General features: G+C 38.1%; 1 protein-coding gene across 1 annotated transcript in view; it reads right to left on the bottom strand.

Moving 5' to 3' along the window:
- Gpc6 (glypican 6) overlaps positions 1 to 14619 on the bottom strand; it is a 981663-nt gene that overhangs the window by 68012 nt on the left and 899032 nt on the right. The window contains exon 6 of the mRNA XM_042682659.1: positions 12330 to 12473. Coding sequence (XP_042538593.1) covers positions 12330 to 12473 — 144 coding nt within the window. The remainder of the gene's footprint in view (positions 1 to 12329; positions 12474 to 14619) is intronic.

Here is a 14619-nt window from a genome sequence, read left to right as displayed (position 1 = left end):
GGGACATAGAAACAACATAGGCCAAGGATTTCTCCCATGTACACACAACTATGCTGTTAATGACAAAAGCGTATATGATTATATGCAACACCTAATACTTGATAGTGGTAATGGATTGCTATGGTGCTGGTTTAGATGTTTATACAGGCATCAGTGAATACATCCAGCTGCAAAACAATCTTTTGGGAACTCCACATGCTACAGTGAAATTATGTTACAACAAAGGTGACTTCAAAGGCAACTTGAAAGAAAACACAAAATGACTTATAAGGGGAAAGGCAGATAGCAGACTATCAACAGCAAGAATGGAAACCAGGAAGACTGTGAAACATAAGCAAGAGTGCATTCTGGGAAAAATCACTGTCGATCTGAAATTGAGTCCTAAGCACGGATGTCTTCCCAGAATGAAGACAAGGGCATCTGCAACTAAAACTATCAGTCAAGGGAAACCCATAATGTGTGCCGCAGATCAAGTGAGTGGTTCTCTGTGAAGAGGTTTAGGTGAGAAGGAATGACAAGCAGAGAGATGGGAATGTGTGTTTAGTTCCAGTATAAGGTAACAACCACCTGAAATCTGGGAAGAGATTAAAACATACAACTAAAACTAAATCATCCCACAACAGCCCATAATTTGGAGTGAGAATTGGCACCATGAAGATGTTTGAAGGTTCCTTGTATTGTTCTGAAGAAGGGTGAAGATATTCATTGATTGGTGGTACTGTGACTTTGATATTACTATGCATGTTAAAACTGCAAGGGTCATTGAATCGAAACCTTATTGTACCACTACTGAAAGATTTTAAAAAATATTTTTTAAAAGAAATTCAAGGGTCATCACTAAGTGCATCACATGTTTAGATTTGGAATCTAAAAATGTGGAGGCAAAAATCCTCAATGGATGCATACAAGAGAAGAGAAATAAGACTGCAGAGATGAGACAAATAGAAATTACAAGACAAAGATGGAAGAAATAAACATCTCTTGTAAATTTAAATGAACTAAATGCTCCTTTTAAAACACAAAGCGTGTTGGCCTGGATTTAAAAATAAATATGTCTATGTGATGTTTACAAGAATCAACTCTTAAGATATACAGGTTAAGAAAGGTGGAAAGTAGAGAGCTAAAAAGAAAAGAAAGTGTTGGTTAAATATTAACAAAAAATCTGGTGCAACTCCATAGATAACAGACAGAAATAGATTTAAAGGCCAAAAGCCATTTGTAGAGAAAGCAGCTTATTATGTAATGATGAAAGGTTTAATTCACATGGAAGATAAATTTGTAGCTATAAATATAGATTCAAAGTACATAAAATGAAAACAGAATTTTAAGGAGAAACAAGTCTATCCAGCTGCATATTGAAATCTGTCTTTCATTACTAGACCGAAGAGCTAAGTCAAAAAACAACTCCCAAAGAAGACTCACCAAAACAAAAACAAACTAAAACAGTGAACATGCATTAGATTGGAGGACAATTTTGCCAAAGATCCTAAATTCTCTCCTCTTTCACGAAGCAGAGAGAATAGCTGGATTTCTCTGTGGGAATGTGGGAGTCAGCACAGGGCATGATGGGAGAGGATGAGAGGTGCTGGAAATGTATGTTTCCACTGTTGGGTCATAATATTTTCACAATTCACTCGTAACCACTGACTGTCCTTGAATTTTAAAGAGTAGCGATGAATAACTACCCTTTGTGTAAAAGTAGTGTATGTCAACCTCAAGTTACAACAAGCCCTGAGCTGTTCACTTATAACAGACACAAGAATGCAAGGTAGTTATAGCAAGAAATACACAAAGATATTCTCATACCCAGATCATTCCTTGTCATATCATGAGCAAAGTCCAGGCCAGGTTCCTCAAAAATTATTATTCAACATCCATTTTACTTCTCACTCCCCAAAAATCATAGGAAAAAAAAGCAAGTTTTTAAAAATGAAAATATTATAAAGAGTTTCTAATTGCCTTTACTTGTTCAAGAAAGCTTTGACAAAAGAGAGGATGAAGAAGCCTAACAAAATATTTCTTGTTCCTTGAAGGCTATTGTATAAGAAACATTTGATTTTTCCTGACTACTGGAAACATTTTTTTATGTGCACATGTCTTACGCTAAAGACAGCCTCTAGCCCTTTGGATTTTATGTGAGGAGATCAATTAAGGCAGTTTGTTGCCTCTGTGTTTTCTTCCCAGAGCTGTTCCAGCCCCCTCTTTTTTTCCCCTAGCATCAAGGAACTGCAAAGAATGAGCAAAGGACATGTTGAGCTTTTCAAGTGCATCAGCATTCGTTTCATGGAAACGAATGCTGATGGCTTTGGGGAGTTTTCTGAGGTCAACATCTCTTAGAATAAAACTTAACAAGTCATTGGTTTCCTGCTTCATTACACATAAATAATTTATGAATTCATATTGTGATTTTTTTTCCAGTGGAATTAAAGTTCTCTGATTTGGCAAATACTTCCATATAGAAGTCAATGACAGCCCCCATTCCTGAGACTTTCATTGCCCTGGATAAGTTAGCCATTGCTGTCAGCCAGTGCAATTTCCCTGATTAACCTGTAAAAAAAAGTATTCCCCTTCATGAATTCTGTTTAGAAATAACCTGATATTGTAAAAGGAGACAAGGGCAGGTTCCAGAACGCAAGCTCTTGGTGATCTTAAATGATGATATATGAAAGAGAGAAAAAGGGAGAATAATTTGATTTGCTTCAACCAGGTTGACCCAGAAAGGAGAAGAGTAGAAAAATTGCTTTCCCTAAGCAAACATGACATGCAGTCATACGAGAGTAGCACTCACAATGTGAAAGATTGGAGCCTCACTGGAAATATTGAAAGACATTAAAATACTACTCATAAAAAAAGTCTTGCCTCACTCTATTTTCCAATTGGAACTAATCATTGATAATAAGTTTTGCATACCTCTTTGACACATTATCTTCAGATTTGGCACGAGATCTCTTTGCTCCAGTTGATTTATAATTGAATACAAAGTTCTTATTAAGCAGCAAATGATAAAAAAATCTTTCTGACTCAGGAGGAAATGCTGGTTTTGGAGGGCAATAGAAACACTGTTTTTGTAATAAGGACTTCTAATGTTCTTTCGGAGGTATTTGAAAGGTCAGTTTGTTGAATGACAGTTCTTAAAGTGTGCCATGGTTTAAGTTATAGCTAATTTTGCCTGTTATTACCCAAGATGGATTAGCTCTGATTATGTTCTAGATGCTTGGCTCATGTTAGCTGAATTCAATGTTGAGTGAATGAAGGATGGTTCTCCATGTTCTTTCAAAAACCTTTGTTGTTTTGACAGTTTTTTATTTAAATTATCTTTAAGTAGTTGTATAAAGGAGTTGCCACGCAACAAAGTAGTGCCTCTTGAGCAATGTCACCCCATCCCTCCCAACCCAACCACTTCCCTCAATTTTCTTACTTTTGTAGGAGATGCATCAGAGTGTAGACAATACTCTTCCTCCCTTCCTTTCGTCCTTTGTCTACCACCTTCCTTTTGATCCTGTCCCCTTTTTCTGAGTATCTATTTCCTGGTGTTTATTTTGTTAGACTGTGGGTTAGCTGTTCTAAGGGGCTATACCAGGTTTGTGTTAGAGTTGGAGAGGGTAATGTAGTTGAAATTTCAGTTTAAATATCTTGCCTGGACTCAATGCTTTCTCTGTGTGACACACAGGCACACTTATCTCTGGCTGCCTTGGTCACACGACTCACTTTGGCCAATGACACGTAAACAGTGTGATGGACCCTTTCTAGGTGTAGACATTTACAGCCATCTTTCCCACATTCTCTTTTTTCACCATGACAGGTGAGGCTCCAACCGATGGCTGCTCTGTCATTCAAGGTCAGAAGAACTGGTGACAGAGATGGTGAGGAATAGGCCAACAACCATTCCACAGTGGTAATGGACTCAAACGAGATACACTTACTTGTGTGACTGTGTGTCCTTGTGAAGGATGTTTGTAGGTGTGGTCTTGACTCAGTCTGGCTCATTCAGATCAATAGAGCCCAGTTAAGCTTCTGCTGGTATTATATAGACCTAAGCTCTAAAACAATCAGTTTGGTAACTAGCAGTAGAGCAGAATTGCTCCTGCTGCCAGTGCATTCATTTTCTACAAACCTGACTTTTTATTTTTTAATAGCCTTGTCCGTCTTTCAGGTGTAAGAAAATACCATGACGATAGGGCCTTTGACGATAATGACCATGAATTAGCGTAGGTAATAAAATTATTGTGTACTGTAGATATCATTCTACCTTTAACACTTAGAAAGAGAAGCCAATTTTCACTCAAGCGGGTTTCTTTCCACCTGGTTTTCTCTACAATGTTTATGCCTGAGGTTTATTGCTAGTAGTAAAGAGTGTCCAAGTATGTTATGGGAATAGCCAAATTCCCAGTGCTTTAAAATGCATTCTATAGGCCCCAGAGTCAGTTAAAAGCTGATTGATTATACAGCAAATATATCAAAACTGGTATTTATGAAGTATTCCATTTCTTCACCTCTGTCTCTCATAAGCATGAACATCACATTTGGGAGTTGTGGTGCAAATATTTCAGACAGCTCGGAAGAAAAATGACTGCTGATTTTCCATGACAAGAAAAAGGTTCTTTAAAGCTGTTCAATAATTTGATAAACTATCTATGTCAAGTAATGTGTCATATGAACAAATACTTTAAGAGGTATGATTTGAGTAGTCTAGGGTGGCTCGTCACTTTAGATTTTTACAATCAACTCAGCAAAACACCAATTACACTGCAGAATGAGGGTACAGATGGGTGTTTATATCTGACTAGTTTCTAACTGACAACCAAGTTTCTACTTAATTTGTTTAAGACTCAGAAAGTTCTGAGCTTAAGGAGAGAAAATGAGCTATCAGACATAGCCTGCATTAAGGATGCTACAGATGTTTAATGTTTCAATTTGCATATTTTGTCAATGATTATTCATTGGTTAATATTCTTTCTACATTTTGTTTGGCATAGTCTATCTTAGATTACAAAATCAAATTCCTATTTACTATATGCTAATGGTTTGTGAAGCTCTACACTAGGTATTATTCCCGAGAGCAGGCTGTGTGTGTCTAACTGATTTGGAAACCAATGTCTTCTGCAAGCAGTACCCCTGGCCTTTGATAATTCCAACACTAGACCCTCCCTGTGATCTAGATTGCAAATGGCAGCTCATTTTACTAAGTGCTATGCAACAGAGAAGAACTCAATAAGAACATTTGTTGATTGATTGATAGCCATAGAATGCATCAATTTGGGTTTTGCTGAAGTCTAGGAATTCTGAAAGAAATTTTAAAGTCTGAAGGAGAAAATCAGCATATTGACATGCTATAAAAGAGCTATGAATCTGTAATAGTCTGATTTCGGATCTGAAAGTCTAACATTTCACTTTTTATGACACAGAGGTCACAAAAGCTTTTGCTTAGGTGTTTTATGAGGACCGAAGAGGGGCTAGCATGGGAGTCGAACAGGGTTTGACTAGGAAATTATCCCCCACTGATTCCAGACCCCTTACACCAACTATAAATTGTGCAAAAAGTCTCCCCCTTCAAAATGTGTGGCATGTTTTGATTTCATGATTGACATCTGTATGATTCTCTGGATGCATCGAAAGCAGAGATGGCTTGAGCATCTCCTAGGAAGTTATGCAGCCGAAGCTATGATTTATCTACTTTTTCCTTATGGTATATATCCTAAGGCAATGAAACACAGCTCCTTCTATTTTCATCATTCTTCCATATGCCTGGAAGAATAGCTTCCCAAAGAGGTTTACAAAAATGCAGTCTCATTGTCTGTTGGAACAGAGCTAAAAGATCTATATAAGGAGCAGGGATTTCACTTAAGTTTTCAACAGTGCATAGCCCTGAACTCGATTTGAGCATCCTTCTGACTCATGGGATTAGCAAAAAATCCTGGAGATAAGCTATCACGTTATATGTGTGTCTAATGAGAGTCCCCGCCTGAGCCTCATCAACCACAAGTCTCCTGCAACAAAAGAAGGCAGTGACAGGCCCCCTTCCCTGAGACCACAAGCTCTGGTGCTACTGAGACCGACTATGTTGGGTGGGATGGTTTCAATGTTGTTCTTGTCTCTCTCCTTGCTTTTAAAGCTCACTGCGTTTGGCTGTTGTTCTTACCAAGGGTTTGTTGTAGATGAAACTGGGGTGTCTCCATGGGGCTTATGCAGTGAACAGATAAAGTAGATTCAGGCAAGACTGGGCAGTTTGCTGTCTGAAGTGGATTGAGCGGTAGCCATTTGTTTGCTGGGGTGAATAGGGCTTAATTTATTCAGCTCCAGTCGAGGCAGAAAGCCAATGTGGCTTTGACCCATTTATCTTTAGAAAACTAATTAAACTGGAGAATCTGGTTTACTTTTGTTCAGGAGGTTTTACTTTGGCCTATTGAGGCTAAGCAAAGATGGAAGGTGAGTGTGTGTGTGTGTGTGTGTGTGTGTGTGTGTGTGTGTGTGTGTGTGTGTATGTTGGGAGAGAAGGTAGAAATGATCAGTTTTACCTAGGCTATGGTTGAAGCTCCAGCAAATAAAGCAGTTTCTTAAAAACAGTCTGACATTCTTTTGAAATGCAAAATAGTTCAGCTAGCCGGATACAGACTCCTTTGAGGTGGCAATAAAATGCCCTGGCAACAGAAAATGCAATTACCCCATTCTTACAACCAAAAAGAGTCTTTGAAGAACATCTTTATGACCACTATTATTCCTCTGAAACTGGTCTTAACCATCAGACAGAAAATAATGCCAGAATGTTAGTTGTCCATTGTTTTCAAATCAATAAAAAGCATATGTATGTGCATATCTATGTATCTATTTATGTATCTATCTATGTATCTATGTATCTATCTATGTATCTATCTATGTATCTATCTATCTATCTATCTATCTATCTATCTATCTATCTATCTACTTATCTATCATCTCCTTCAGTGCTGGGAATTTTGCTGGGAATTTACTGCAGGACCTTGTGCATGCTAGGTAAGTGCTCTACCACTGAGCTACAGTCTCAACTCAAAAGCACATATTTTGATGATATTTTGCAAGTACTTAAACCTGTATATAGTAATAGTACCAATATATTTGTTACAAATGATATAGCAATGCAGTTAGCATTTGTTTTTGTTGTTGTTGTTTTTCCTTTTGGACTAGATAAAGAGTATAGGAGACAATCAGTGAAGTCTGATAGACACAAAGATGATAGCATGATTGCATTCATTTGAGTATATTCAGGGACCCAAAATTCTTGGAGGAAAGCTATAAGGATCATGGTAAACACCTAATAAGGAGATAATGCTGGTCCGTCTGCTGAAAACAAAAACAAAGACTGCCCAGAAAGGATGGGAAGGGCAGACCCATACTTTGGTGCTATAGCTTTGATTGGCATAACTAATTAGAATCCTAACTTGTCCAACCATTTATCTTCCCATTCCTTATTTAACACCAGGCTGTCTTCTCTGCTCCTCCCTCATGTCACTTTCAGGATGTTCCTATTCTAGATTTACCTTTTAATCTTTTTTTTTTTTCTTGAACTTCATTTAATCTGTTCTAGACTCAGCAGGAATTGAATCAGAGCACTACATAGGGGACAATTTCTCTTGGAAACAAGAGAATGTCGTAATCTGTAGTGTGAGGAATTTGGGATGGTGTTACGCTCAGTAGTGAGGTCCACGATGCCGTAAGTGCTGTAAGGGGTGCGGGTGTGCTCCTCATCTTTGTCTCCTGGGTCATGATGTGATACAGGGTATAAGTTCCTATTTAGGAGTGTTACCATATGGAATGGTACTGAAAGAACCAAACTGGATAACACCTAGTTATGGTTAGCATAAAAAGTCAAGTGCAACCCATTGTCAAATAAAAAATTACCTCCAAGAATATTCTAAAACAAATCAGTAAATACAAGTAGGAAGGGAGCATAAAAGGGACGTGGGGAGGGGGAGAAAAAGAGAGAGAAAGAGAGAGATTAATATTCCACAAACCATTTCTTAATCTCTTAAATTCTCTGTGTCCCAGTTAATGGAAAAATTAGCTGCTTATGCATAGAAGCCAATGTTGATTTGTTCTTATTATTAGTAAGGTAATTATTTGCTCAGCCCAAGAGAAAAGGCCATATATCCTATTAAAGAAGAGCTAGTTTTTCATGCATTCCATATGGGTCTGAACATTGGGATGGAATTTAAATCAGTGACTCAACAAGCAAGTCTTACACAAAGATTAGATTGAAAACACTGCCATTGGGAAAGAATACCATGATGGCCATTCACCATACACATGAAGCAGAGAGGAAGCTTCTAAACAAGTTGGCCTTGAGCAGTATTCAGTTCACTCCAGATAATATGGAAAGGGAGAACAGAGGGGGAGTTTCTGAGGAACTGTCCAGAGTGGCTGTACAAAGACAAATGGGATGGGGAGAAGAATAAGACCAGTGCTTACACTGTGCTGCATTGTCCTCCACACAGTCCTCTGGGAAGCAAGAGGAAAACAAATTTAAAGGAAAAAGAAAAAGAGATTATTCTATACACAATAACACATCACGGGTACAATGGTTAGCTTTATAGGTTGGCATTCCTCTTACCCACAATCCCTCAGAATGGCTGCATGAGTATTTGAGAACTCCTCATACACAAGACAAGGTTGAATACTTACTGGGCTAAGTCATCACTCACTTGATGAAGGAACTTCCAAGTCTGGCTTTTTAAAAGGATTTACTTTATAAAATGTGTTCCTCTAAGGAATACAAGTTAGAGTACATTTTTGCTCTAATGAAAGAGCTGGAGTAAGTAACAGACTGTCCCTGCCCCAGTGCATTCCAGAGCCATCTAGCACATTGAGCTCTAATTTTCCGAGCTGTACAACTAATTGCCTTTTAGAGTGGATAATTTGAAACACCTCTGTACGCTCAGATCTGAAAACTCAAGCTACTTTGTGCTGAATTATTTTTGCAGTCGATAACTTCTGGTGAATTGGAACTTCCTTCAAAAAAATCATAGCTTTGCATCCGATTATTTAAGAGAATTCACAGGGGATAAATTTAAGAAAACGGGAAGAGAACCAGCCAGTCTCTTTGTGAGTGCAAAGTGGCCTATTTAACTGAAAATCCTGAATAGTCAGTGGGTACAAGAGAGCTGCTAATGTGAGACCAGGCAACAAAAAATACACTGGATGGGAAGATCAGTGTTTGCAGCAGCCTTCGTAGATGGCATTTGTATCCTTCAATAAATGGTGGCTGCTGGCAGTAGGGGCTATGATATTTTCACATGAGCTGGCTTTCCCTGAACAGCTGAATTTATACAAATCTATTCATTCATTCTTGGAGAACTGAAATACTTTAGGGTGGTAGGTTTGAAACCTGCTGATTATAGCAACTGTGTTTTAGGCTTATATAACTTTTGATGAAACAATGAAAATATTTCCAACTGCTATAAAAGAATTTACAACTTCCTTGTACATGTAACAAAGAGGTTAAATAATAGTACTAATACATTTTTATGTAATGCCTCTTTTGTGTAAGTTTTAACATACACTTGAGATTGAGCTCTATAATTACCAGTTCTCTCTCTCTCTCCCTTTCTCTCTCTCTCTCTCTCTCTCTCTCTCTCTCTCTCTCTCTCTCTCTCTCTCTCACACACACACACACACACACACACACACACACAATCCAGCTTTCCAAAAACTGACATCAGAACACATCCCAACACATCCCAAAGTTAACACCACAGGTAAAGTTAACACCACAGGTACAGATTTAAGCGGCATTCAGAAGTAACACTCTGAGAGCCGTCTAGTTAAGTTACTTTCATTTTGGCCCAGAAGAGGTAGGATGGTTAGAGATTTCGTTTGATGCTGGCCTTTGAAGCGCTTTCTCTACCTAAGCGAAGAAATGAAGGGAACTCTTTTCCAGTTATCCTTCTTTTCTGGGACACATGCTTCCTATAAATATTCAGGAAATATCTTTTCAGGGGAAAACGAAAACAGGAGCAGGTAACATGAGCCTTGTTTGGAAACAAGTTGAAATGGGCTGTATTGGAGAGCAGCCTCATCTGCTGGTCTAGTTTTTTGTTCCTTGAAGACGATCAAGTCTGACATCAGGCTCCTCCTCCTTTCTTCTGTTCCAATGAACATCCAGCCTTTAAAAGGCAAAAGCCTTGGGGGAACCAATGGCCTCAAATGGTGAGAGATATTAGCTCGGGGCCTACCTTGTGTTTCTTAGGAATAACCTTAGGGTAGGTCTTTTTGATGTGGAAACCACTTCTCATTCTTAGGAGCTAAGGAATAAAGTAACTTGTGTGGGCTTACCTACTACCTGACACTTATTTAATCTCGGCAGGAGCTGGTGACTCAGTCCACTGGCTGTGAACTACAAATTTCTAATTTCTTATAGGTGGGGAAGGGATCAGAATGTAATGCAATAAAAATAAGGAGTCAAAGTGCAATTCTTACTTATTGTGAAGTCACAACGACAAGGAAGTAGTACTACATGCTACCAAAGAATGTTTTGTGATAATGTTTGGCTGTGTCTGGTCTTTGGGTTTCACTTCTGACCTGATGATTAGCTATTACTAATTACTTTCAGAAAAAAAATAATCATACATATTTTGAAGGTATATTCAATCAGTTGATTATCTGCTAATACTTTCAAAATCCTGTTATTTGAGGGCGTCTTTAAGGTCACCAATGAAGTTTCTCTTTAAAAATGCTCCAATTCCAATTTTCATATTTATCAGACTTTCAAACCTGAGGTGAATGAGATATATCCTTTTCAGAGGTTTTTAAGTGTATAATTCAGTATTGTTAGCTGCAGGCACTATTTTTCACATCATGTCTGTAAAATTTATTCATCTGACATGTACTACAGTTCTTGAATTAGATTTTGTAAAAATCTTGAAAGACTTAACCTCTTCTAATGACTCAGAGCCAAGTAAAATGCAGGGAAATGGATCAAACCTAAACTCATCATTTGTGCAGCTAGTTAGCAAGATACACAAAGCAATTTGTAAAGGAGAACCCAAATGAAAGAATCGAAAGAAAAACATCACTCTTTGACTCCATAGGCTAGCTGTTTGGCAGAATTGAATTGGCTATTTAAAAGAAAAATCATGACTAATTTTAAACTTTTCCTGAATTCATGGTAGACTATAGAAATAAGCCAGGAAAATAGGTTGAAACAATTACATGTGATACCCTTTCCCCAAACCTTCACAGAAAGCAGGATTACTTGCTAACAAATGGTAACACAGTTATCACACAATTCAGCAGTTAACAACTACAGTTGCCCTTTATTTTGACACTTAATGGACAGCTCTTTATGTTGTAAGTTCATTAGATTTTTTTTTAATAGAGAAAAATGCTGAAGTATACTTACATGGAGGTCACACACAACCAATTTAATCTTATGAGTTTTAGACTGTAGAAGGATATTAACTGAAATCATAAAGTAATTTATAACAGTGACTAATAAAAGTATTTTCATAACCAGAAACTCTTAAGACCTGGGTTTATAGGACACAATCAGACATGGTTCAAATGCTTTAGCACCTTCAGGTTTTTTTATCTGTTAATTTCACATCAAGATAATTGGCAAAGCAATGTAAACAGCACTAACAATTACAGGTATATAAATTCTTTATAGTACTATAAACTGAAGAAATGGAATAGGATATTATCAGGCAGTATTTCTTTGAAATGATGAGCTTTTAATTTTGTTATGCCAAATCTGGCTTTTAAAACACATTTAAAAATTTGTGTTTAGTATGTTTATGGTTGTAATTTCCAAGTAAATTGCTCTGATGATAGCATTCTGTGCATGATGCACATTTAAACGGCTCAAAGAGTGACTACTTCTAAGGCTTTCAACCTTTAAAACACATATAGAAAATGCCCAATGATTTAGGGTTTCTTGGCAGACCTTCAAATAGAAAACCTCATGTAAGAAGTCATAATAAAGTAACATTCTTTCATCATTGAATAAATAACCATTTTAAGAAAAGAAATGAAGCAGATGAATAAGAAATGTGCTAATGTAATTACATCTCTGCAAGAACTGGTAACTGAGTTTTCAAATTATTTCAGAAGAATTATGAAGTTGAAAATGTGGCCATTGCACCAGAGGATTGATATAAGATTTCTTAGCTAATCTAATTCATGACCTAAAAAAAAAAATCCATTACTGACCACTATTCTAATGAAGACCCAGAGTGGATATAAGAAAGAGATAACTTCTACAATCAACTGCTTTAGAATCCCCTAACCTGGCTTTGCAGCATGAGCGCCTAGGGTCAGAGAGTATGTTCTCTGTTCATTCATATGGGAGAGTTACTCACCAGCCGGTCCAAGCTTGTGCCTGCAGCAGTTGTGGGTCTCTCCTCAGGATTATAGGGCCTGAAACGTGTGTTAAAATTTTCAGGAGCTGAGCGGGCAGATCTAAGAGCAGGAGCTGGTTTGGGCTGGCCACATCCCTGGAATACCTGGAGAGGTAGAGAAATTACTTTGGAATGTCCTCTTAAAACCAGGACTCAGATGTGTGCCATACAGCCCTTCCCATGTTTTTCATGGAATTGGACCTCCAGTAAACTCTCATTTTGAAACTGAAACACATACAAACCAGTAAGAAGACAGAAAGAATTTCCCCACACAGGGACAAGGGACCTCCATGTTCTCTGACTCATTGATGTATGCCAATCCTCATCTGGTCTAGAATCTGGTATTTGTCAATGTGCCAATTTCACCCAAATGTATCTGTAGTCCCCACACCATTGCTCAGTACTTCTTTTATAGACATAGGGAGAAACATTAGCATGGTTCAACATCCATGTCTGTTAGCAGCTGCTAAACCAAGTGATGCTCTCTGTTCTTATTTCAGTTGTCATTCTGTAAACACATACACTTTTGTGATTGTTTATGGCCACAGCTGTCACAATTTTTGTTCTTTTTTTTGGGGGGGGGGGTCCAGTCGTGGGGCCTGAACTCTGGGTCTGGGCGCTGTCCCTCAGCTCTTCAGCTCAAGGCTAGCGCTCTACCAATTGAGCCACAGCGCCACTTCTGGCTTTTTTCTTTCTTTGCTTATGTGGTGCTGAGGAATCGAACCCAGGGCCTCATGCATGCAAGGCAAGCACTCTACCACTGAGCCACCTTCCCAGGCCCAACAATTTTTGTTCTTTTCCTTGGTTGTTTCACCATTTAAATGGTTCCCTAGCATAGGGCTAAAGAACTGTCTACTGTTCTTAAGGATAGGAAGCAATAAATATGTCTACTAAAAAAAAAAAAACCAACAAGTTTTACCTATACTTCAATCTAAACTAGTGTCATCAAATAAATGTTCATCAGTATATGCATCTTTTAAAAAGTGTCTTAAACCAACACACACACAAACAACAATGTTATGAACTGATGGGTTGTCAGTAGTAATGTACCCAGTGGCTCATGGGAGCCCAAACCTATATTTCCAGTAGAAACAGTGGTTCAGTATTTGCTCATTTGGTGTCTGCCTGGACTTTATTGGATGTAACTACAGCATATAATGAGAATCAACTGTATTAAAAATAGATATTATAATAGGTATTTTATAGGATGATTTTAGGATTAAATGGTCTTGCCAGATACATTCATATACTTGAATTTGGCATTCAGTAAACACCTCTTTGGGATTCGTGTTATCAAGACAAATGTATTTCATGTGTAACATATAATGCCAAATAACTTGAGGGACTTCCCTTTGAATAACAAACACGTCTACTGGAAGAATTCTTTGAAAACTCTCTCCTGAGCAATGGTGTGGAAATAGGACAAGCAAATGTGGATGAAATCAATATAATGACAGTTTCTTCTCATTTTCTTGTTGACAGCTGTTCTTGTCACAATTAGGGTTGCCATGGGAAATCAAACATTCTATTGTAATGAACTTAGGGACTGAGTTGCCAGTTCTTTTTCACAGTGATTTCACTCAGGGTGGTGTGGGAGTCCTTCCTCTGCTGTTTCTAGAAGGCAGAAAACTTCATGCCAGTTATCAAGATGTAATACTTTTCCTAGATTTATGAAAAACATTTCAGGACATTTTGATGAAGTCTAGCTTTGTTCTTCTTCCCTTCTTCCCTTCCCTTCCCTTCCCTTCCCTTCCCTTCCCTTCCCTTCCCTTCCCTTCCCTTCCCTTCCCTTCCCTTCCCTTCCCTTCTCTTCCCTTTCCTCCCCTCCCCTCCCCTCTCTCTCCCTTCCCCTCCCCCCTCCCCTCTCTCTCCCCTCCCCTCCTTCCCCTCTTCTCCCTCCCTCCCTTCCTTCCTTCTTTCCTTCTTTCTTATCTTTCTTTGTGCTTGCTTGCTTGGCTGGAGCTTTACTGCTTCTAGCCTTGTTTTCAGCTGGTTATTTTGGAGAAAGAGTCTCATAAAATTTTCTGCCTGCAGTGGCTTCAAATCTTGATCATCCAGGTCTCAGATTCCCAAATAGCTAGGATTACAGGTGTGAGCCAATGGCATCAAGCTGTTAGATCTATTTGTATATAGAGTATAAATCTTTTCATAGATACTTAAAAAATTTAAGACTATGTGAGCTTATTCGTAACTTGCATATGTATATTCCTTCTGGCATTCCTTCTGTTTTTGTTATTTGATTTCTTGTTGT

Source organism: Dipodomys spectabilis, unplaced genomic scaffold (assembly GCF_019054845.1).
Source record: "Dipodomys spectabilis isolate Male_0828 unplaced genomic scaffold, ASM1905484v1 ptg000075l, whole genome shotgun sequence".
In the NCBI taxonomy this organism is placed as follows: domain Eukaryota; kingdom Metazoa; phylum Chordata; class Mammalia; order Rodentia; family Heteromyidae; genus Dipodomys; species Dipodomys spectabilis.
The sequence above is the reverse complement of the archived record's forward strand: the minus strand, read 5'-3'. Positions and strand labels throughout refer to the sequence as shown.